Genomic DNA, 26561 nt, shown 5'->3' with positions numbered 1-26561 from the left:
TTAATCTTGGCATCTGTCTATTTAACCTATCTACCTATCTTTAAACTCGTTAGACTGCTTACCTATTAGAATTCAATAGTGAATTTGCATTTTAGAAATAAAATACAAAGACTCAAAAGATGAAAATTGGGAAATACATGTGCAATATCATGTGTGTGGCAGTGTTGTAGATAGGTAGATTTCTATCTGTGTCCAATAAGTGTTAATTACTGCATCAGTCTCAAGTTACAAGATGTCAATGTGAAGGATCCTTTTGGGTAATATCCCTGTATGTAGAAAAATGTTGTCTACCTACATGATGCTGCCTCTCACCTCATGGCTGCCATTGGTGGCAATACCCATCCCAGCACCAAGGATGTAAAGAAGATCCTGGACAGCATGGGCGTTGATGAGGTGGACAATGACCTGCTAACAAGGTCATCAGTGAGCTGACAGGAAAAAACACTGAAGGTGTCACTGCCCAGGGTATCCACAAGCTGGCCAGCGTGCCCGCCTCAAGAGGGCAAGTCTGCAGCTCCTGCTGCTGGTTCAGCCCGGGCCTCGGCTGAGAAGAAGGGCACAAGGAAGGAGGAGCCGAATCAGTCAGATGGCTCCATGGGATTTGTCTTGTTCAGTTAGTGTCCTGCTCCCCTGCAAAAGTGATGTGATGTCAATTCTGACCTTGGTGGTGTCATTTTTGCCCCATTCTACTGAGTAAAAGCAAGTCATTAGATCCAGCCCTCACTTAAGGGCAGAACATTACATGAAGGTAACTCATGTGGATGTCAGGAAGCTGTTTCAACAAGTTGCCTACCATATGTGGTTCTTGGCAGCTAGACAAGTCTCTCTCAAAGTGCAGAACATCAAGAGACCATGTAACTTGACCACAAGGCCTGGAAATTTTGTGTTGAATTCATTAAGTATACAACCAAAACACAAAGTGCTGTAGGAGAGAAAATAATTAAAATAATTATTTGCCAAAGCATAAACATAATATGTCATATAAAAATTCTCATTTGAGCTAAATCTTTAAAAGATGAAAAAGATATTGAGAGAGAGGAAAGAAGGGCATTCTAGGTTAAAGAAACATCTTAAGCAAAGGCAGAGAGGTATCAGAGTTCATGGCCAGATGAGATTTTACAAGTGGGGTAGCTCAGCTGGTGTCCAGACTTTGTAAGCGGATTAGAGAAAATGCGTTCAGAAGGGAAGCCTGAGATCTACTCTATGAGGAACTTTCTAATATAAGGTTCAAGATTGTTAGCTGTTGTCACCACGCGGTACACTACATCCCTAAACGTGATCCAGTTTATAACTAGAAGTCTGCACATTTTGATCACATTCATCCTTTTCCACCCCCCTCACCCCCACTTCTATAGCCACTTCAAGATAGATACAAGTATTAAATCATTGTGTTATACACTTAAATTAATATAACATTAGCTGTCAATTATATCTCAATTTTAAAAAAACATTAAAGAAAGGAAACCTGAGGACTTATCAAAGAGAGCCTTAAATGCCTCACTGAGAAACTGCAAAGTTTTTCAGGTGCATTTTTGAACCAATCCTCATTCCTGCTGTTTCTATGTGTTCCCAGTTTAATATATGTCCAAAGAAGCATATGTCACTTCCCCAGCTTTCCCCAGCTGGTGGGTCTGGAAGGTAGTTGCACAGGGACCTGCATTCCTATAAGCCAGCACTGACTGGGTTACACCGTATTCACCTGGGTGACCACGGTTGACCTCACCAGGATCAAGCGACAGGCCTGACTCCAGACTTTCTGCAGTGGTGAGCAGTAGACATTTCTTTCTAATTTGGCCATTGTTTCTTCAAAAGAGCACTGTAAGCCATATGCACATTTATTGAGAATGGACATACAGGTTGGCCTTTCTTTTTTACTACTGTTCTTTAACTTCTCAATGGTTACCTGCATCAGAATCACCTGGGAACAGTATTCCTGGACCCCATTCAAGACATACTGGATCAGAATTTTCAGGATTATTGCCAAGAAATCTCTTTTTTAAACAGGATACCTAGGTTATTAATGGATATTGATGTTGGAACCAGTGTACCAAATTCTCCAGACTTTTAAAGATTGGCATGGATTTGGGGATGTTAAAGAGTGTAATGTTACTGTGAAGAGATGTATTTACTCAGAGAGTGCAGCTGGCTTTTGAGGACTAAATGTAACCATTGGTTTCCATTCTGGATTGAAGTCATTATTTTTTTCTTTTTATTTCTCAAATAATTGCCTTTCTCTTACTCTTCATGAATACCCTCCTTTACACGTATGAGTGTAGGTAGTTTATCTACCATTTACTAATTTCCTTTCTTTTCTCTAAGTGACTATATGGCACTATTTTGTATTCTCAAAGAAAGTTAAGTTTTATTTCTAATAGTATTGGCAACATTTTAATAGTACTTGTAAATGTAATACATACTGTGAAGAAAGTATAAATATTCAACTATTTCATGAAACCTTCAGTGTATAATATACATTAAAATAATAATCATTAACATCACCATAATCATCCACTTAATTTAGAAATGGTACTATTTTTCTTACTATTATATGATGTGTAAATATAATGGAATACAAATTTGTTGTGATTGTTTATATTTTATTTTAAACTTTCAGCTGCTTATGGGTACACTACCATAATCAAACTACTTAGGAGTCATTTAAATCGGTAAAACTGCTCTATCAAAATCACATCCAAAATAATAATGAAAGGCTTGTTGTTTTTTTCTTAATTAGTATCTGATTTTTCTCAGGAAATTAAAACCAAATGACAAACTTTCCACCTGAAGGTTGAAATTTGGATTAAAAAATTATGTTTAGATATGTACAGAAAATTCCTTTTAATATCACATACCAAAAATAGAACTCAAAAATAAAAAAAAATTTTTTTACATTGAAAATATCATTGACTTCATGAACTATATTGTATTTCATTTATTTGTATAGTGAGCCTCTCAGCTGTGAAATTCTTATTATCAGGAACTTCATCTTATACATCTCTGATGCCTGTGATTTATCATACTCTCTGGAACATATGGATGTGTACATAATTAATGAATAAATGGTGAGCTTTATGGCTATTTGAAATATATGACATATTAAATCTTAAGGGACCATTATTATATCATAAATTTTATTAATTTTTCAAGAAATTTATGTTTATCATAAATATAAATGTAACAGCAAAATTTTACTACTTCATTTATTCATTTCTTGCTATATATTAAACACTGCTCTTTGTGTTCAGAGCAGAAGTTTACAATGAAAAAAATATCTTCCTCATATTGACTTATAATCTACTAGGCATCAAACATGATTAACTGCCAATAAGAATATCATGTTATAAATGTTAACATGGGAAATAGGAAAATAAGCAGGGTATTATGAGAGCACACAGAAAGATAAAGGGGATTCCTCCATGAAAACACAGCATCTAAACAGAAAAGTAGAAGATTAGGAGGGAAAGGAGGGCAGAAAGGTATTTTAGATGGTGGAAATAGCACATGCCGAGCTCTAGAAGTTGAAGAGTGCATAAGACAGTCAAAGGAATATAAAGTAATTTAGTACAGGAAAAAGTAAATAAATTGAGGGTGAGTAAAAGATAAAACTCCTCTGTCTCTCTTATTCTTTGTCTTTCTGTCCCTATCTCTCTGTACTTACCTCTTCTAAATAATCTTCTTCCACAAATGAAAAGAATCTAGATACAAAATATGAAGGTTATTTTTTCCAGCATATTATAATGTTGATTTCATTGTGAAGTAAAAAGTCAATACTGAAGAGGTATAGTCAAAAATAGAATTTGATATGACTGGCATTGTTGAAAATTTATACTGGAAGCAGAATGGCAAATCGGTTGGAGTAAAGCAGGGTTGGAAAATGGTAGAAAAAATGGAAAAATTTTGGGATAATCTAAGGCAGAAACTGATGACTTATAGAGTAATGGCAAGGACAATAAGAAAGAAATGGAGAGATTTCAAGGAAAGTTGAGAGGTGAAAATGGTAAGAATTAGTGTTGATTGGATATGGAAATGAGGTGAATGAGGAATCACCATTACTGTTCAGATTTTTAGATAGGCAGCAGGAGGGCTGGGGGTGCCATAAACTGAGGTAGAAAACATAGAATGAATGGTTTTGGGCAAAGATTATGAGCTCAGTTTTGAACAGGTTAAATTTTATATTCTTGCTGCTCATGCAGGTCGTCATGTATATATGTCATGTGTATACGGATCAAGAAACCAGGAGAGAGACTTAGGTCTGATAAATAAATTTGAGATTAATCAACATATAGACTATAATGAATATGTGAGTACAAACCACGAGAAGTGGTTCTATGATGTGGACTTAGCCATTTAAGGGTTAGGCAAAGAAACAATAGAAAGACAGGGGAACAAAAAACTTGCTAATGGGTAGAAGGGAAGAGAAGTATTTAGGTCCTAGAAACAACATTTTGGTCAACTAATTTGATGAGAAACATAGGAGAGAGGGGAGGTTAGAGGATAAAACACAGCTTTGAATTCTTTGCACTGTATTCTCATTGCTTCCATGATTTAATTGATTTTAACTAATGAGAAATAATACATAATCAAACTATTAACAGTTTATTATGTTTTTCCAAGTGACTGTTTCCCAAATTTGATTGTTTACTGACCTGTTAACTACCTGTATAAAAGCATCTCCTTTTAATTAAATTGATCAAAAATCAATAATGGGTTTTACATGCCTTCAAAATACCAATTTAAAATTCTGTTATTATATTAAAGAAAATCACTTGAGAAAAAAATGTTAAATTATAGATAGTTGAACATAAAGTAAAATGGCACCTAATGTTAACCATGGTCTTGCTGGCAATGGGTGAATTCAAGGAAAATATATTGACTGTCACGGTGTCAGTGGGTCATGTTCAGCACAGGATTCCTGTTACATTAGCTGTAATAATCAACTTTTGTTTCTCAGTTCAGTCTGTTTTTGAAAGTATATTTATTTATTGGTATGTTCAGTTTGTTAGCATCTATTAGGCACTCTAGTGTTAAACTCTGGAGGTTTAAAGATGAATATGAGGTGGTTTCTGCTCTCAAGAAACTCAGAATATCTAAGGCTTTGTGTTATTGAAAATATTTAAAATCAGTAATAAGTTTCTCTACTGTGTTCTTTGCAAAGAAATTGATTGGTGGTTTTTTAAAGACTTCTTATTCTTTGGAGATCAGTTTTTGTCATCAACAGCACCAAAGGTAACTTTTGACTTTAGCATAGGTTTATATGAATAATTTACATTCTCTTTATGGATGGCTCAGTCTAGCTACAGATCATACTATGGTAATTGAACAGAGCTATTATTAGATACTGTTTATCTTGTAATTTAAAAGTGAAGTGATTTAAAGAAAAAAGACAAATAGAGCCTGTGTTTTTTTATTCACTATATTTTGCTCAGTTTGCATTATAATTCAATTTTTGGTATAAAAAGCTAAGATTTCATTCTTGAAGTTATTGTAGTTGCAATTTTGTACATACTGATAAAATTGAATTTTGAACTCCAATTGTTATTCAAAAGCAGGTGTCGTTTTTAAAATAAGGAAACCTAATAACTCCAGCATATTTTCACATAATAGGAGTATTGTGTTTGTTAGTACTTTGCGGTTTTTAAAACATTTTCAATTACACTTTTCATTTAGTTCTTGGAAACATTTCTATCATTTGCCCAGCATTTATTGAGTATCTACTATGTGATTAAAAACAACAAACAAAAATACCTCTTTGACGTTTGAGTATAAACTGGGCTTCCTCACAGCACGCTGGCTAGATTGCAGAATAAACATGACTCATTGAAAGTGAGCGAGCATCACGTACGTGGCAGATCTCACTCAGTGTTTTCTTACTCTCTGAGTTAATCGATATATATCATAAGGTGCAAAAAACATAGTAAGGGGATTTGGAATCCAGTCTTGGCTCTGACACAAAGCATAGGGCAAGATTACGCTTAAGTTTTCTCACCTATAAATAACTATTTATAGATCTGTATTTTTCAAACTCTGTAGATCACCAGGACACTTTGTCAAATGAAATCTTATGTGGGATACTAATATAGCATATACAGAGAACTATGGATAAAGCCAATGACTTCTCTTTGTTTCCTGTAAAACTCCTTAGCACCAAAGAGGACGGCATAAGAACCATTAATTTATATCAGTTTTTAGATTTAAATTTTAGAGGGCTTTTTGTTTGTTTTTGTTTTGTTTGTAGGATTTATCAAAAGTTACAGTGCTAGTAACTAGTAACCAGTGAACCCATTCCTAAGAGATTTCTGATTCCAGGTTCCAAAAAGGGCTGCATCTTTGTGTCTATCCCATCCCATATGTTCTTCTTACAATGAGGCTGACATTTCTTTTACCTAGAAGTGAAGTCTACTCCTCCCGTGAATTTGGAAAGGAGCTGGTAACTGCCCTAACATAGTGGAGAAGTGTTCCTATGTGACCGCATTAGGTCATAAAAGCAATAGTTTCTGTCTGAATTTTTCTCATTCTTGAAATTCATGCCCTTGACCTCATGCCACCATGTTGTGAGGAAGTCAAGTTTACATAGAGAGACAATGCGTGAGTATTCGTGTGTACATTTCCAGCAAACTGCCGGCATCAAGCACCAGACAGGTGAATCAGTGAAATTTCAGATGATTCCAGCTAAAAAAGCACCAATTCAGGGAGCAATGCCATTCTTCATTCTTCTTCCCCCCACCCCTTATTTCTGATGGCTTAGGTTCATCTTGTTGGTTTTCCTTCAGTATCCTCCTACAAAAGAGCAAAGTTAAAAACCAAGATTCTGATAAGAGAGTGAGAACACCCTCTCTTTCCCGAGAGCACTCGCCCTCCTCCACGTCCCCCACTGTCTCACTGCTGCAGTCCACGGTGGGGGGCACGTGCTACTTTCCTCCCCAACCAAGCCCAACAGGAAATACACCGACTGCCTGCCACACCTGGGCTCCTCAGCCTTCCGCCCCACTCGTTGATCCTGGGTACTGGAGGCCGTGGTAAGAGCTGTTGGGATCATAGGAATTCTGAACCCGAGGCCATGACCAGGGCACAGTCCCCAAAGAACACCTTGGTCCTCTGGCTTGGCATCATCTAAGAACACTGCTGGGCTCAGCACCTCACTCCCAGAGGCCAGCTGCACACTCTTGGGTGAGGAAGGACCTTAGCTGGGAGCTGGTGCAGGTAAACACAGTCAGACTTGAAGGCACAGTGGCCATTCTCCCACATGAAGAACTGGCCTCCAATCTGGCTGATGTGAGCCTTGGAGTTCCTGCTAGGTTGCCCCTTGTCAGTCTCTGTGGTCACATAGAATACGTGGGGTACAACGTGGCTGGAATGGATCCGGCAGTGATAACAGGCTTAAGGAAGTCCAGAGAGGAGTCCTGCCCTCTCTTCAGCTACAATCACTGGCAGCGCAGACAGTGGGCGTGTGCAGCTGGGCAGGACGTGGAAGATCCGTTTGGCCTCTGGCTTGATCCACATCTCGTCTATGCAGATGCCACATATAATGCCCTGAATGTCCTTCTCCCTCTCAAGGTCCAAGCTCTGAAGCGGGCCAGGAGCTCCTAGGAAAGGGGCTGACTTGTGCTGAGACTCCTGGGGGTGGCTGTAATCTCCATCAGCAGATGACTGCCACCAACCTCCCTGGCCTTGCTGGCCAATCCCTCCAGGCCAGGCTCTGTGTCCCCAGCAAGCCCCTTCCCAGTTCCAATCCACAGCCCACAGAGGGCAGGAACGTGGGCTCAGAGCCGCTGTGGGTCAGGGCAGGGCAACATTTGGCTCCAAATAGTGGTGGCCCCACTCCAGGTGGCTTGGAGACCACGGGAGCTGATAGCTGCATCAGTCTCCACGGAAGCAGAAGACTTGCTGGAAGTGTCTGCAGACCTGGGACAAAATGAGAGCTCGAGCCCCAGCAACAGCCCCCTCGGGGCAAAGTCCCTACTCGGTGCCTGGAAATGAACGCTGCTTCCCCCACCGTGGCCAGTGGGCTCTGCAGGGAGCCCATCTCAGCTGCAGCCCCCAAGTCAGACTCCTCCTTTCCTTGTAATATATATTTTAATATGTCTTATCACCAGGATTCGTTTTCTATTGCTGCATAACACATTATCATGGAGCTTCTTTGGGTCAGGAATTCTAAGAGAGTTCATCTTAATATCTGCTCCAGGAAGTCTGGAAGACTTGGCAGCTGGGCCTGGAGTCTCTGCAAAGCTCTTGTACTTCAGAAACCGAAAGGCACTGTAATGTTTTGCTTTCTGCAGTTAATTAAGCTCTGAGTAAGGAGTGATGTCAGTCCTCTTTTCTTATCAATGAAGAACACTAGATTTGAAGTTCATTCATGATGTAGCATATGTCACTATTTTCTTCCTTTTTATTGTTATAGAATTTTTAATTGTGTGGATATTCCATTGTTTATCAATTCACCGAAAGACAGACATTTGAATTGGTCCCAGTTTGGAACTACACACATAACGCTTCCGTAATATGCATCCAGGCTTTTTGTGGACATTCAGTTCATCCTCTTGGCTAGACACCTAGGAGTGGAATTGTTAGGTTATAAGTTCCTGTTTAATGTTTAAAGAAAGTTCTGACCTATTTTCCAAAGTGACTATACAGTTTTACATCTCCATCAGCAATCCATTTTATTTCTCTGAGCAATGATTTGTGAATTTCAGTTTGTAAGTCCTGCATTTATTTTGCTAAATTAATTCCTAAAGATTTTATTATCTTTGATTCTATTGTGAATTGAATGGTTTTGCTAATTTTATTTTCAATTTATTATTTGATAGTATATTAGGTATGCAATAGCCACCTTTTATATTGTTCTCTTAGCCTGTGGCCTTGATACACTCTATTATATCCGTTAGTTTCCTTGTGGATTCTTAGGATTTCCTACCTATAGGATCTTGTCATTTTTTAACAAAAACACTTTCCTGTTTCTTTCCAATCTGAATACTTTCATTTTCTCTTTATTTGATTGCAGGGGGTAAACCCTTAAGTGTAATGGAGAATGTGTAGTCAGAGCAGACATTCTTGCCGTGTGCTCAGTGTTAGAAAATATTTAGTTTCTCACCATTGAGTGTGATGTTAGCTATGGGTTTCTTATAGATATACTATGTCAGGTTGAAGATATTGCCTTCTATTCATTATTTGTTGAGAGTTTTTTTAATCATATATGGATAAAATTTTGTCAAATACTAATTCTGACTGCTGAGATGGCTATGTGATTTTTTGTTCTTTCTTCTATTAAGATGGTATATCGCATTATTATTGGATTTTAAAGTAACTTTGCATCCCTAAGGTAAATGCTATTTAGTCATTATTCACTAGGTTTATAATATGCTTCTGGGATTGACTTGTTAATCTTTTGTTAATGAATTTCTGTACCTGTGTTTGTGAGTGATACTAGTCCATGCTTTGATTTTTTTCCTGATGCTTTTAGTTGGCTTTAGTAATAAGACACAGAACGAGCTGGTATTTTCTAAAAGAGTTCATGAAGAATTGATACTGTATGGTCTCTAAATAGTTGTTGGAATTTCCCAGTGAAGCCATGTGGGCATGAATTTTTCTTGGTGGGTAAATTTTTAATTACAGCGTAATTTTCTCCACTTGTTTTAAGTCTATTAAGATTTTTTTTTTTAATTTTGAGATCAGTGATGATAATTTATATCTTTCTAGGAATCCATCCAGTTTATCTATGTTGACTAAATTTTTGGCATAAGTTTACTAGATTATTTTGTAAGATGTATCTCATTTATGATAAAAAGTGATAGCTCCTATTTTATTCCTGATTTTCATAATTTAGCCTTTTTTTCCATAGTTTAAGCCATACTTTAAAATACTAACAATAAGCTCATTCTAACTCAAATTGACTCAAAAGCTCTGGGAGCTGACTGAGATATCACCAGGAGGAAGAGAAAGAAGATCTAACAAAACATTCTTGACGACATGAGGAACAAAAATAGAATTAGCTACTGTTTTATCTGAACCTAAATCTATTAATAAGCTAGTTATTCAATATAAGCAGCATGAATCAATGATAATTACAGTTTAAATGGTTTGACTGCCAGGAACACAGTAATTAATTGTGTAATATTTTGGTTATTTAATATTTATTAAGTTCATATTTGAATTTGTTATCTAATTATTCAATGATAACTGGTTTCCAACATGGCAAAGACTTGGATAATAGTGCTCATGCTGAATCAAGTTTAAGCAAATTTTACCTTTGCCGTTTCAAAGATTAGATGAATCAGAAAGAACATGTCATTACTTTTTCACATCATTTGGTGAATTACATAGAATGACAAAATTCTACATTACTCTAATAAGCATATTCTCTATGAAAAGGTGAATTCTTAAGTATAGTGGTTCTTGAATAGAAATATTACCACTTACCCAGCCAGAGTTTAAAAAATAAGGTGACATTGTTAAACCTTTAACTATAAAAAGTTTTACAAATATACAATAGAAGAGAGAATAATATAGTGAAACCCATAAACTCATCACTCATTTTAGACAATATGAATATGTTGTCTCTGTTGTTATAATTTTTCCTTTATCCTTGTTGAGGCATTTATTTTGTAATTGCCACAGTGATGACTTAGTAACATTTAATATTCAGTAATTCTACAGATTCTACAGTACATAGGAAAATCTCACACAACGAAATGTTTTTATATTAATACCTAAAATACCAAAAGCACACCTTTGAGAAACACTTTTAATAATAAGATGCTACATTACTGATTATATTTTTGTGACCTATTACTCATTGGGACAGAAGTTAAAATCTACATTGAGAGAGGATAAATATTAAAATTACCAAAAGGAAATTTCTTATGGGTGAAAACAGCTTAAATTAGCAATATGTTTACACATTATAAACGTAAATTTGTACTATAAATATAATATGCGGGAAGTCAGGACTTTAGAAGCTATCTCATCCTGACACTAACCTCATAAAATAAAACTGTACCCTGGTTGGGGGGGACACTCTTTTCTTTTTATGTCCTTGTGATTTGTAAATTATGTACCAAATAAAATAAGAGGTGGTGATTGATTGTTACATGTTACAGAAGTTGAGTAGGTTAATGTTTAATAGAGTTTAAGGGCATGGACTTGAAACTAGGACACTTGGATTCAAAACCCACCTTACCACTTTTGTCTTGCGATTTTTGGAAGAGTTACAGTCTCCTTCTGTTTTTCAGAGTTCTGTATACAATTACGGGGATAATAATAGTTTCTATATTAAAGTTGCTGTAAAACCTAAATAAGTTCACCTAGGAAATGTGTTTTAGAACATGGGTACGTTATAAGTATTACAAAGTATTAGGAGCTGATTTTGTTGTACTGATTGATAATTTTTGGTTTATTTAGGAAAGTGAAACTAACTTAGCCAAATTGTTGGTTTTATCTGTATTTTATGATATATGAGTACTTAATACTAATAACAGAAGCCGAACTACATAGTCTCCACAAATTATAGTTGGTAATGAAAATAATGACAATTTACCAAGTGATCTCACATTCTGTAAATCACCATCTGATTTAATACAACAAATTAGAAAACTTATGAATTAGCACTTACTAATACCACAAGTTGAAGAAAGATTAAATAACTTGTGGAAACAGAACAAAGCCTTTTCTATCATAAAAGATAATGCCATGTGACCAATATTAATGTGTAAATAATAGACATTTTATGCATCCTCCTCCAAGATTACCAATACACTTTCTATGAACAAAACCTATTTTACAAAATATACCATTTATCCTTACTTTATGTTATCTGTGCCTGTACTGGTACACAGTAATGAATTTCACTGTGTTGTATATGAATATGTGAACATTTCTTAAGCTACTGCTGACAATGCTTTTTATTTCTTAAAATAAATTTTAGCACAGAAGACTACTGTAAGCTTATCAGAATCAGTCATGTGGTGAGATTTGTATGCATTCTTTAAAAGCATCCACATCGAAGTAGAAAAGAATACTAACATTATGAATCTTCGGTGGCACTGCAGAGATGAATTTACCACACCAATCAATAGAAAAGGTCTGGTGGAATGAACACAATATTTGGATTTCTATAGTCTTGGGATTGAATATTAACTCCTCATTCATCTAGATATACAACTTTGGACAAGATCTTTCAACAATTTGGGACACTTCAGCCAACCGAAAACCATTAGATAAAATTTTACAATAAATAAGTTAAAACATATGCATTATGCTATGCCTTATTAGTTTAACTATTTCTGGTCTTGTTTCAACAAATGACAGAGATGAAGACAATGTATCTGGGACTAAAACTTGTGATGGGATTTTGGCAGTGACTCTTTTCAAACTACCATTTTTTGATACTGTAGGAAGGAAAGGTTGTTTATTCTTTCCTTTCTCATCACCAGTGAGTGATTTCAGGGTGCCTCCTAGTTTTATGTGATCTATCTCTTACTGTTACTTTCTTAAATTTACCTTAATTTTCATTTAGGAAAAGCCATCTCTCATTCATTCTCTTTGTTATTTATCATTCTTTTTTAGGAGGAATCATTTTGAGAGTGTTATTTCAATATGCAGATGATGCTACTCAATAAAATTATAGCCACAACATAGAAAAAAATGTTTTATCCAGTGAAAAATACCACGATTGGTGAAGATTGGGTCTATGAACTAGCCCTAGTATGATGGCTAGACTGGTGATGAAATTCCAGCTAAATGGTTGAACCTAACTTTAGTGGTGATTTTCAGGGACAAACGCTGGAGCAGTGCACTGTGATGCTTTGACAGAGAAACATTGATACCACCTGTATTCATCGTTTTTTCATTTATATTTGGCTCAACTCCTCAGAGTTTGCCATTAAGGAAAGGTCATTTGGATTCCATATGAATGCTGATTTTTTTAAATGTTAATGCTATTTACTCTAAAAGCAATTATTGATCGGATTTTTAAATCAGCTGCTCTCTTTTTATGTTTTTATCAGGTAATCCATTATTAACCAGCAGAGTCAACATATTGATTAATGTCCTAGATGTCAATGAATTTCCTCCAGAAATCTCTGTGCCATATGAGACAGCAGTGTGTGAAAATGCCAAACCAGGACAGGTATCTTATCAACACTCTTGATTCAGATTGTATGAAGACCTGCTCTATGCACGCGTTTTAGGTTACAAGACCATGCCTTAATACACACACATGGATCCTATGTCTTCATAAAAGAAGCCAAAATATAGTCAATTTTTTTGAATTAATGGTCTATGTATGGGTGTGGAGGTAACACCACCGGGGATAAAATTATGATGGTCTGGTGAATAGTCTTTGTACAACTAAAAATTCTAGGATTGCAGATTCTGCTGTTTTCCATTCCTTTATTGTGAAATTTGAGAAGAACTTGTACCTATAAACGCAGTAAGTAAGCAACTTTAGAGTACGTTCTTCTATAGTATTTCTTGCTTTGCTCACATGCCTTCATGGAAGGTTACATAAAAGCTGTTAAACCCATGAAAAATGTAAAGCTTTCTCTGGTGGCCTTAAGTAGGGTTATTCAAAATATCTGAGTTACATTTTCTTACTAAGTATTGCTCTGGAGAGAGGTTCTAGTGGAGTGAGGGTATGATGGAGGACCACATAGTTAATGAAAGTTACTGTCAAAATCCTAGAGTTTATGAGAGTATGGTAGATAGCCAGATTTTTCCTGTACTATAAATGAGTGATGAATATATGATATGAAATGATATGATATGATATGATATGATATGATATGACATAGTATAATATAATAGGAACTAGGCTTGAGCAAATGGTATGAATGTATTATGAAACAAGAATATAATTAATCCAATATTGTGTACCTAGTTTCCAAAGGAAAAATACACCAGAATGTGTTGGTTTGATGTATATTTTGATTACTTTTGAATAGCATAACTACTCATTTAAGAAAATGTGAAGTTTTAATTCTTATTTGAAAAAATATCTGAATATGTGGAACAGTATCTTTATTGAAAAAGGTCAGTCTTTAAGATTTAGTATTTGTTTCAGTTTGAATGTTTTCTGCTGCTTTGTAGAATATTTGTCCCATTATTTGAATCCTGTGAGGTTCACTAGCATTATGACTATTAAAATTAGATAAAGCTTAAAAATAAATGTTCTCATTCACATACACCCCATTTCAAGTGCTCAGTAGTTATAAGATTTGCCTCTTTAATTTTGAATAGACACTGAAATGCGTTTTTTAAAGTTTTAATGCTTTATCACTCTAAATGCACCCCAAATTTACATTGGATGAACCCAGTGCCTGCTTTAACGTCTGAAATAGTAAATGCTTCCTAAAGGTTTACACAAATAAATAACCTGATTTGATTATTATGAAGTTGTAAGAAGCTTGCCAAAATTCCACAACTTAGCTATTTTCAACTTTCTAGAGCCCTCCACTACTACTCCAAAAAGCCATTTATTTTTAAGTAATTAGAGATATTAATTATTTCATAACAATCAGAATCTTGTAGTGCATTAACTGAAAGCCTTTTGGAAATAGAAATATGTTTGTCTAGTAAATTGAAGAGTTTAAAAAGTTGGGAATAGTAGGCATAATTAGAGATAACTTGATTTTCTTATATCTAGACAAAGGGATAAGGAATCTTTGGGGTCTTTGGAAGCTCTTGTTTCTAATAATTATCTCTTGGACATTCTTTTTTCTGTTGGGCCACATTTACATAGAAAACATAATCCTGAAATGTCTGAAAGGTAGTGTTTTCTGCTTTTGACCTCAGCCATCCTCCCTCTTGCCTAGGAACTCTACATAGAAACTATCTATCTATCCTTGACTATAATTGAATATGCATTCATGGATGGATGGATGTATGCCTTATCTATCTATCTATTAATCAAAAGAAGTAAGAGAAAAGAAAGATGATGCTATATAAACCAATGGTGATATTTGTAGTGAATCAATAACGTATGGGGGTTGTTTTCCTTAAGGCAATAACTCCCAAGGGCCAGTTCCAGATAGGTGTCAGTTTATACTGAAAAATCCATCACTGTATGCTCTTTTGAAGGGTGTTTCTACATTCTAAAATTATGTTCTTGATAAGTTTTGATGTTAAATACTTTTAATTTAGTAAATAATTGTGATAGTTGATAATAAAGGCAAGACAAAACAAAATTGACAAATTAACTCCCAAATAATTTAAAGAAATTTTATGAATGAGATATAGTGATCTGAGCACATGGTTTTATGTGAAGGAAAGTTGAAGTTTTACGTGATCTGTATGGTAATTATTTGACTAAATCAATACATTCCATGATTTGGCCTTCGGTGGTGAATTCATGACAATGCTAAAAGAGATCCTGTGTGACTGACTCATACTAAAATAGGGAACCGAAATTTTAATTTTATGATCAGTTGTCAAATTACAAATTACTAGTACTGTACGAGACACCTGAAGCCCCAGGATATACATCTTTGTGTTCGCGTGTGTTCGTGTGTGTTCCTGTGTGTGCCTAGGAGACCAAACAGCTACATGGGAAGGTAGATCATAGTCATTAGATTGAGTTTTGCTGTGGAATCAAAAGAAAAGTAGCAAATAACTCACATGTTTAATGACATCAGTCTCAGATCACATGGTGCAAGCTTTGCCCCTGGGGACCAGGATATTATATATCTAAGCTCTTCCTCTGGCAAATTCGAATTTAGTCTAAGAGTGTGATCACCTGAACAGCACATTGCCCTCCTCCCCTTCCACTCACAAGTCCTGAAATTCTTCCTGATGCAAACCCATTGAATATGTTAATAAATAAACACCTCAAAGCCATTTTGCTTTGCTTATCTATACAGTGAATAATCACTTTTATGGTTTGGCTTTCAGAAGTTAATCTCTAGATTCTCAAGGACATCTCATTGAAGTATCAGAATTTTAACTACTTAGATACACAACTTATGGGAGCAACTTAGGAAAAATTTGAAATTAGGTTGGTCTTGCTTACTTCTTAAAAAAAAAAACACCTCTATAAAAACACAATTTGTATTCTTACCCATTGGGGAAAAGAGACATAACTACAGAAACAGATTTACATCCTCTGTATCTCTCTTTCTCATCAGTTTACTTATTTATGAAAATAAACTCAATCTCACAAACAAAACTATACTAAAATTTTGCTTTGCAAGGACTTTTAAATAATCAGAGATTTTGTTTCTGGTAAGCACTTTCTTATTTATGTTAGAAAGCATTTATTTCACCTAATTTAAAATGCAAGCAAGTACATTTTAATTTTATTTTGCTTATTAGTGAAAAATTTCAGTGTTGTTAAGCTTTTTAGCTATATAGATATCGACTTGGAATTAGCCCATACCCTATAACTGTACTTGCCATTATTAACTATAAATTTTTAGCTATTTGTTTATAAAATGTATTTGTAAATAATTGGCCTACTGATATGAATTCTAAAAATGTTTCATTAAATAAACTTACTATGTAGAGTTCCCTTTGAAGCTGATGACTGATTGCAAGTTGCATCTCAACTTTGTTTCAGATAATTCAGACAGTCAGCGCTGCAGACCGCGACCTTTCACCAGCCGGGCAGCAGTTCTCCTTTAAATTATCACCTGAAGCTGCCATCAAACCAAATTTTACAGTTCGTGACTTCAGAAGTAAGTTTAACCACATACAAATTTACCGCTTATTATGCAGCTTTGTAAAAGGACACAAAGGTAGGAAACCAATGCTTTTCCTAAAAGCACTCAAGTCCATCAAATATACAAATCCATACATGAGAAAGGCAAAATTTCATGGCTAGCTGTAAACTAAATATTTAACCTATCTCGACTGTATCTAATGAGGAAAATTACTTCCGTTTATAATGTGGATATCCCCTTAATGAGTCAAGCAAACAAGAGGCTATTTGAGAAATTGAATACTTTCCGTGTTTTAAATACACCATTTGTTCCACACGCACTACTTGTACACACAAATTGGTACCTTCCTAGAAACCATTTTGTTTGAATAACACATGGTATGGCACAGGCACTGTAGTGAGATTGGCATAGGTTTTCATTCCCACTGTATTACTACCTAGATGGCAGACTCTCAATATGTTAAATTATACTAAATAATTTTAACCCTACGGTTGAAATAAATTAACCTCATAGTATTTATGTTAAATAAAATAAGGTATAAGAATTCTCTAACACAATGCCTAAAACTCATTACCTTCAAGAGAATTTTAGCCACCCCCTCTGCCATTGTATCTACACTTAGATTCTACCACACTGCTACTTCCATCACATTAGCACTGCCACTGATACTCATATTACCACAATATAAAGGACACTGGATTCGAAATAGTAAGGTTAAGTACTGGTCGGTTCTGACTTTATTTGTCCTGTGACTTTGGATATTTTATCTCTTCTAAGTCATACATAAAGTAGGGAATAAAAACACCTGAGTTCATAACATGGGGTAGTAAAAACTAATTTTTTTTTACTAAATTTTATACTTACAGAGCAAATGAACCAACTGTGAATGGACAGATAATGCAATGATGATGATGATTGTAGAAATCAAAGAGTGTTTTGAGAAGACTTAGTTTTCTTCAAATACTTGGGGGAAGAAAGTCAGAGTCACAGAAGGAAATTCAGTAAGATTTGCAGCATCTGATAATGTAACATGAGCATGTCTGGGAACGAACAGGGTCCCAGTTGTGAAGGGGCAAATAAGTAGGGATACCACATATGCTATCGTGAAAACTGGAGCACTTTTGAGAATAGAAGTGGACGATATAAGTCACTTTAATTAGAGCAGCGCAACTAAAATAGGGCAGTTATAAGAGAAACTAGACTGTATGATCACCCTGTCTATAAGCCATTTACAGACCTTGTAACTTAAATCTAATGACTTGAGAATTCTTTGAAAGATTTACAGGAGAGTGTAACACTTTCAGATTTGCATTTTGGCAGATCAGTTCAGATGCAGTGTGGAAAATACGACAGAGGATGTAAGATGACTTCTGATGCCACTCCAGAAACTGGCTGAGTCTTGGATTAGGGTAATGGCCATGAGGATGGAAGTTAGCGGTTAGAGATAGAATCCATATAACTGGACGCTAGATCTCCTGAATACTATATGTAAAGGTGATAAAGAAGAAGACTAATCCAGTTTCCAGACCATTGGCTTGGGCAACTCAACAGATGGTCGCATCATTGAGGAACAAAAGTAATGACTATTTTCCGTCATTGTATTTTTTTTTTTTTTGCTGGAGAATCTATATCTGACTAATTGTGATAATATGAATCAGATCATCTTGCCTCATAGCATGTTTTCTCATGTTTTTGCCACTTAAAAGTCTCAACATGTCTCAGCATGTATTTGCCACTTACCATAGTGCCAATTTTATCTTGTTATATTTTAAGTGTAATTGTAAGGTTTGTTTTTTTTAAGCAGATAGAAAATTTTTTTCACCTTTTTTTGTGAGAACATTTAAGTTCTACTCTCTTAGCAAATTTCAGTTATACAGTACAGTGTTATCAACCACAGTCACCGTGCTATATGTTAGGTCCTCAGACCTTCTCCCTATTATGACTGAGAGTTTGTATCCTTTCACCAACCTCTTCCTATTTCTCCCACCTCCAGCCCCTGGCAACCATTTTTATACTTTCTGTTTCTATGAGTTGCACTTTTTTTTTAAGATTCCTCATATAAGTGATACCACTGCAGTATTTGTCTTTTTTCCTGTCTGGCCTATTTCACCAGCATAATGCCCTCCAGGCTCATCCATGTTGTCACAAATGGCAAAATTTCCTTCTTTCTTACAGCTGAATAATATTCAGTTGTGTGTGTATATATACAGTATACATGTATGGCATTTTTTAATCTGTTCATCATTGGAAACCATTTTACAGATGAAAATGTCATTTAATATATCTTTTTTCTTCCCATCATGGACAGCATAATGAATTCTGAATCATCACATATCAATAATAACAATGGATTGAAAATAAACCTTTGAAAAGGGTAGACTGCCTTTTGACATATTCAAGAATATCGAAACCCTAGTTTCCTAAGTGCAAATACACGAGCTTCTCTGACTTTTTATTTCTAGTAATCATTTTTCACTCAGGTTTCATACTTTAATCCTTGAGTGTTCTTTTCCCCAGATTCAAGTTTTCAGTTATTAATTGCTGAAGATTTCAATATTAATTCAACTACTCCTCATTTTTCTATTCCTACTGTCAACACAAGTGCCTGGCATCGCTGACTCTTGTTGAGAATATTATAATAGGCATCTGGCAGCTTGATACTTTGTTTCTCAATTTAAAAATATCTTCTATGTCCCATTCCAAACTCTATCTTATCATGTAAAGTTGTCTCAACTTGGTGCTTCCCACTGAAATGGGTATGGAGAAGGTGCCTAATTTTTAGTTGTTGAAATTAGAATCGACAGAAAGATGAATGGAATATTATTGAGACAGTAGAATTTTTCTGACATACTTGTATTTTCCTCAGTAGCATATTTGTCTAAAATTGTGTTTCCTGATTCTAAAGTGGGTATCATGTATGCTATAATAAACTAAATAGTAATACATTTTAAAAAATAGCAAAGTGTTTCTAAGAGTGACTTTAGTAGACTTAAAAATGAAATAGTGTTATGAATACAATAAAATTTCCACTTCTATGTATAGAAATAAAAGAAGCAAAGAACAAATGCATGCAAAATTTTAATAGAAATATTAATTGTATTAATATAAAATTTAAACTCCTTATTGGCTTTGATTGTTTCAAGTAAATATTTCATTGTTGATTGTATCCAAATTAAAATGAATTATTTATGTAATTAAAGTGACAATTATTATAATTCATGATGTGTAAAAATTGTAATGAATCTTGACATTTTTAACACATTTTATTTTCCTTTTCATGTTTCTTAAGTGAAAGTGAAAGTGTATAAATATACAAATATATGTAACATATAGATTTGGGAAAAATTAAAAAAATCAAGTTTTATCTGAATAGTCTATTGATATTTGTTATATTTTCAAAAATAGTTTCTTAGGTAAGATGTTATACAGATTCCTACATTGTAATCTTTGCTCTTCTGTCAAGTAAGAAAACACTCACTGGAGTATTTTTTCTCTGTGAGATTTTGATGTCAGAACAAAAAAGTGAGTCAGTGCAACATACTCCTGGTCTTATAAGCCATTTTCTCTTCTCTCTGAATAGAAAATTTAATTCTTACACCAGACAAGACTAATGTTTCTTCTTTTCCTAAGGTTTGTTTTGACTAGATTGGATTACATTTTGACAGCGTTCATAATGATAAAGGAAAGAATTAAAATCTGGGTGTAGTTTTACTGACTTAAGAAGAGCTTCCTACTGTTTAACAGATACCAACTTTGAGGTCTGAAGTGATGCTCATAGTAACCATCTTATCATACGTGTCATGTTTTGTAGACAACACAGCTGGAATTGAAACCCGAAGAAATGGATACAGCCGCAGGCAGCAAGAGTTGTATTTCCTCCCTGTTGTAATAGAAGACAGCAGTTATCCTGTCCAGAGCAGCACAAACACAATGACTATTCGAGTTTGTAGATGTGATGCTGATGGTACCATCCTGACTTGTAATGTGGAAGCAATTTTTCTACCTGTGGGACTCAGCACTGGGGCTTTGATTGCAATCCTGCTGTGCATTGTTATACTCTTAGGTTGGTTTCACTATTAATCACGTAGCCTCAATCTCTTTTTTTTTCTCTCTCCCTTCTTCATGTATCTCTCCTCATTTTACCATATAAATCAATTTTTAAATTTTCATTGAGATGCCACACCTGGATGGAAGGAAGACTGTCTATTGGACTGAACTATATTTTTATTAAAGTTAATTTTCTCTGTCTTGCCTCATGGAAATATACCAATAGAAATAAATAAATGACATCATAAAAAATATAAATGTATGTTCAAGCCCCTAGGGGATTTTCAAGTAATAACAGTCTGTGACCCTGACTGCAATGAAACTTTCTCTGACACATATCCTATTTGCAGCAATGATTTCTCAATTTATTTTTTACATCCTAGTAATTATTGCTGCCTAATAAGATATTGTATAATCTTTACAATTATATGAGGTGAACAATAGTTCTCAAATACTAGTTTGATCAAGAAAGGAAAAAACAAAAAAGAACAGGAAAGAAATAGAAAGTAAAGGAACCTCCAGTTGTTTTTTTCCTGTCTACAGTGCCAGAAAGAGCAAGTTTTATTTCACTGTTCTCAGATCTCCTCACATCAAAACTCCAACCATTCCCACCAGAACAGAACAGAACACACTAGAATTTCTCAAAGCGCAGTGAAGGGAACGGATTGAAGTAAATGTATTCTGTAACATCTCTGTGAGAATGGAAACCTACGGTATGGATTTCCCTCTTCCATCACCTCTGTTCAGCTGACTCCACTTCACTTATTAATTCACAGCCAGACTCACAAAAGCAAAGAGAGATTTTCTGTTTTGCCAGTCATCCCTTTAAATTGAAATTGCAATGAAGGTACAGTTAGGCACTGTGGAGTCAGTTTATATATGCATGCTTATTAGTTAACAAAATAATCCAACAAATGTAGATACCTACCTTTATCTATAATATAGAAAATAAAATTAAAAAAAAAACTTACTAGGTTGTAAAGCATGGAGTAAGACTATATAACAGTTTGTGAAGGACAATTCTCTGAGTCAGAAGCTCACTTTGGCTTGGGGGATAAAATTCTAGTCCAGTTTGCATGAAGTAGATATTAATTTCACCCAAGTAACCTTGGTGTGTAGAACAAAGTATTCTTTATATCCTTATAATTTGAATTATAAATTATATCTGGCATCTGTTTGGGCTGATGATATAAACTCCTTTAAAAGGGAAGATTCAAAATAATGCTCTCACATCTGAAATTGAGAATGATCAATTAGGTGTTTAACTTCAAATCTAACGTTTCTTTCTCATAGTCTTCTCTAGAAGCTGAGTCTGAGAGTATTTCCATATCAACCTAGCATGACTCAGTATTCTGGATGCTTGTCTTTGGCCACTTTGGCTTTCTTACAATATAACAATTCATGTTACCCAAAGTCAGCCTTGTCGTGTACTGTCATCCACCACTCGTTCACCCAAATACTTCCCCCACAGTGCCCCTGCACCACGCTAGCTTTGCGACTTGCTGGTATACAGCAGTGAATGTTGACACCCTGAGTCTTGCCATGGGGTCTGCTTACAAATCCATCTACTCTCCGATATCCTCAACCAATCTCAGACTCCTTTAGGTCTTCCAGCTTATTCTGTCCTTCGTAGAGTGAGGAGGAGCGTGAGAATCTTGTGGTGCGTGGAAACTTTTCGTTGGCCCTCAAGCACATCTAATTAGTCTCTTTCTCAGTCATGGCAACTCATTTTATACCTATGCAAGGTTCCTCTATGAGGTCTGCGGTCTCTCACATACTCTCTGAGCGAACAAACAATAGTCTCTTTAGTTCTGGGATTGGCCTAAACCCTGGAAGGGGTGCAGGGTGCTAAACATCTCTCCAAGGTACATTGTACAGAAGCTCTGCCTGTATCTCCTCTTTCCTGCTCCTTCATTTTGGAAGAAGAGGGAATAGATGAGCTTCCATCATCATGCAGACTTCTCTACCTTTTAATCGCATGACAAGAGTCTTCCTTCCAGATTCTGCTGTGGTAGATCAAACATGTTTTGGCTTTCAACCTATCCCCACCACTATGGAGGAGATGATAGTGTTATGCCAAGCAAAGTTGAGCACTGACTTCATGGTGGGCATCTGTGCTTATTTGCTCCTAGAAAAAAAAAGAAACACTCAATATAAAGATGGCTATAAATCAATGGGAAACAAAGAGATATTCAATAATAAGGGTCTATACATTAACTATTTCAAAACATTATCATGTTTTAAGAAGGTAACCTGAATAAAAGACATCTGATTTGGAAAATATCTCAATTTGGCAGGACATAGAATTTACATAACTAGAGGTCTTAGTTGACATGATTTGGAAAACTAAGGTCCTTAGTTCTATATTCTTCTTTGTCTCTTTTTTTCCTTACTTATTGCTTTTAAAAGTATTGTTAAATGAAGATTTGTGTTTATTTCATAGGAGTACAGTAATGTTAACAACTGAGAAATCTAGATATGAATAATTCTAAGTGTTACTTATGGGCTATAAAATTCAAGTCATTATGTCAATGCTTTATAGCTCTCTGTATGATTGGAACAACCATTCTTTTCTGTTTTTTAAATTTTGTAACACACACTTTTTACCTGACACTGAAATATTTACATACAGTATGTGTTAAATACAAGGCTACAATTGTTTGGTTTTGTGAATAATTTTGTTACGGTTTCATGTTAGTTACAATTTCAAAATGTAATTGAATTTTGACAATGAAGAAGTCAACAGAGATACGATCCTTATTGATTACAATATGTTTACTTAGAAAATAATAGGATGTCAGTAAAAAAAAAAAAAATCAGCCAGCCCTGATCAATTTTATTTTTTATGGAGAGATGAACTGACATATTCTCAAACTGCAATTTCTGTCTTGTTCTAGCCATAGTTGTGCTGTATGTAGCTCTGAGAAGGCAGAAGAAGAAAGACACCCTGATGACCTCTAAAGAAGACATCAGAGACAATGTTATCCATTATGATGATGAAGGGGGTGGGGAGGAGGATACCCAGGCTTTCGACATCGGTGCTCTGAGAAACCCCAAAGTGATTGACGATAACAACATTCGCAGGGATATCAAACCAGACTCTCTCTGTTTACCTCGTCAGCGACCCCCAGTAGAAGATAACACAGATATAAGGGATTTCATTAATCAAAGGCTTCAGGAAAATGATCTGGACCCCACCGCCCCACCATACGATTCATTGGCAACGTATGCCTATGAAGGAAATGGATCAGTAGCCGACTCCCTTAGCTCGATAGAGTCTCTCACCACAGAAGCTGACCAGGACTACAACTATCTGACAGACTGGGGACCCCGCTTTAAAGTCTTGGCAGACATGTTTGGCGAAGAAGAGAGTTATAACCCTGATAAAGTCACTTAAGAGAGAAGCAAAGGCTAAAACACAACCAACAGAAGGCATTTAAGGAAAAGGAACGCAAATAGAAATCACACACAGATACATACACACACACACACACACACACACACACACACACCCAGGCTTTACAGGACAAGATTCCTTTGATTATCTGGTTTCTAGCAAGTTACTCTATTTATCATATTGTTAGTTTCGGTTTATTCTGCCAACACAAGATAAATCCTATAATGTGTACTCTTGCTTGGTTTTGTTTTGTTGTTTTGGAAACACACTGAGACAAGCTCAGGCCTCTTAAATACAATTTATTGACATGGCAACCCAGAACGAAGATAGCTCTGTGGCATCACGGTGGAAGAGTGTTAGATTTTTCTTAATTCCACTAAAGTGCCTATTGAAACTCTTATCATTTAAAGTGGTGTATAGTACACTCTGCTGTGATGGCATTACAGGATTCAGATACAGAGGATATAAAACAAAGATCCTGTCTTTATGTCAAGGAGCAATAGCAACATGCTGACTTCTAACTCCTTTTAAGGAAAAAAGAAGAATACTTTCTGAACTCCATCTTCTTAGAATTAAAATGCATTTTTTTCTTTTTTAAACTGTATGCCAGAACCTATTTGTTTTTTCTACCCTTTCAGAAAATTGAAATAAATGCGATAATATCAAATTCAATATGTAAGTCCCAAATTTTAAAAGCAATGTTTAATCTTAATATTAGTTCCTATTAAAGGTGTTCATTAAAATGTTACTTTTTTCCAAAAAAAATAAAATAAAATTTTTAAAAAGGAAATTTAAAAAAAAATTCTCTTTTTAAAGAGAGGCCTCAGGGCTGAAACTTCACATTAAAATAAATATTGGTTTTGTCTTAATACTGTGCTGGTGTGTGGAAGGTTGGTTTTAACAAATCACCAGATCATAGAAGATTTCAGTCATAGATAAAATTGAAGTTGTGTTTCTATGAAACATTTTGGGGAAAAAAAGTGCCATTGATTTAAACATGGGAAGAATAATTCATATATAGCTTCTCAGAGTTTCTTACAATCTAGTCATTTTTTGATGAACAAAGAGAAGAATATACATATCATATAATACAGAATGGATTTACAACATGTCTAAAAATATTTATTATACCTTATTGAACAAATAAAAAAATCAGGAGCTGCAGAAAATTCAAACCAATGACTAACTCTTAAAATGAACACAAATGCAAAATCAGGTAGTTGACTTGTCAATCTTATTAATACAGAATTCAACTTTGTGAACATTGTTATTATACTGGAGCTCAGTTGCTTTTTATGCTGTCATCTACAATAATTCTAATGTAAACAGTACCATAAACCACCTCTGTAAAAAACTTTCACTTTTTAATTTGATGAGTTTCCTAAGAAAGACTAGATTTTATAAGCATACAGGTAAACTGCACTCATATACAATACTTTTAAATGAATTGTACACTCTAGAAATGCACTTAACAAAACAGGCAACTAACTATGAAATAATAATATATTTTCTTAATATTGTAACTCTACAAGTGACTCCTGAAATTTTAGAACAATATATAGGAAAAATTAAAAGTTGCTTATAGATTCATTCCGAAGATGTCATCAATATCTAGCTGTATTTATGAAATATTTATAATTATATTTGTATTACAAAGTGTGAAAGAAGAAATTCACACTTGGGGAAATGGGTAGAAATATAAATAATGTAGGCAAATTATATTCAGTCCTATTCACTATTAAATGTTTACTTCAAAAACATATAACTGATAATTATGTTGTGGCCATTTGAATCTGCATTTCCCATCCCTCTTCTGGTGTCTCATAGTTGCAGCTACCCTTGCCCTTCCCAGGATAATTGTAGATGTCCTTTCTTACCTCTCACCTCTCAACTTTATCTTTGTCTCATTCCTGGGAACTGCATTAGAATCTTGATGTAGTGGGGTAACTTGCAGTCTAATATGCGAAACACTTACATAATATTTTAAAAGCTGGCAATGTCATAACCATCCTGGAGGAAAAGTTCATTCAATCAACTTCTGGGTTGGTCCCAGCAACGTGATTTGCTATGCCACGATGCAGGACCCTTTGAAGAAGGTTAATATGCAAATCGCTTCCAGCTGACAAAATGATTCTTGTCAAGAGTTACTGCATTTTGCATCTTGCTAGGAAATCTGACTGCCTCTGCATGGAATCATGTATCAGAAGCAATGATGGCACAAGGAAAACTTAGGAGGGGCAGGTCACTTCAAACTACATGACTGATATGCTAAGCAAATATATAAAATTGGTAGGTCTTTCTTTCACTCAACTAAGAAAACTTTTTTAAGTACCTCTATCTTTTATTTTTGCTACACCACTGAATTACTTTGTTAGGGCTGCATAACAAAACACCACAGGTGGTTTAAACAACACAACTGTTGGCAGTTCTGGAAGCAAGAAGTCCAAGATCAAGGTATCCGCAGAGCTGAT

At 35.1% G+C, this 26561-nt stretch overlaps 1 protein-coding gene across 1 annotated transcript in view; it reads left to right on the top strand.

Moving 5' to 3' along the window:
- Window positions 1–24954, top strand: part of CDH12 (cadherin 12) — a 236830-nt gene extending 211876 nt beyond the window's left edge. The window contains exons 8-11 of the mRNA XM_010991419.3: window positions 12999–13120; window positions 16544–16661; window positions 20458–20709; window positions 23591–24954. Of these exons, the coding sequence (XP_010989721.1) occupies window positions 12999–13120; window positions 16544–16661; window positions 20458–20709; window positions 23591–24090 (992 nt within the window). The 3' untranslated portion in view covers window positions 24091–24954. The remainder of the gene's footprint in view (window positions 1–12998; window positions 13121–16543; window positions 16662–20457; window positions 20710–23590) is intronic.
- The last annotated feature ends 1607 nt before the right edge of the window (window positions 24955–26561 follow it).

The sequence above is a fragment of the Camelus dromedarius genome, chromosome 3 (genome assembly GCF_036321535.1).
Source record: "Camelus dromedarius isolate mCamDro1 chromosome 3, mCamDro1.pat, whole genome shotgun sequence".
NCBI lineage: Eukaryota > Metazoa > Chordata > Mammalia > Artiodactyla > Camelidae > Camelus > Camelus dromedarius.
The sequence above is the reverse complement of the archived record's forward strand: the minus strand, read 5'-3'. Positions and strand labels throughout refer to the sequence as shown.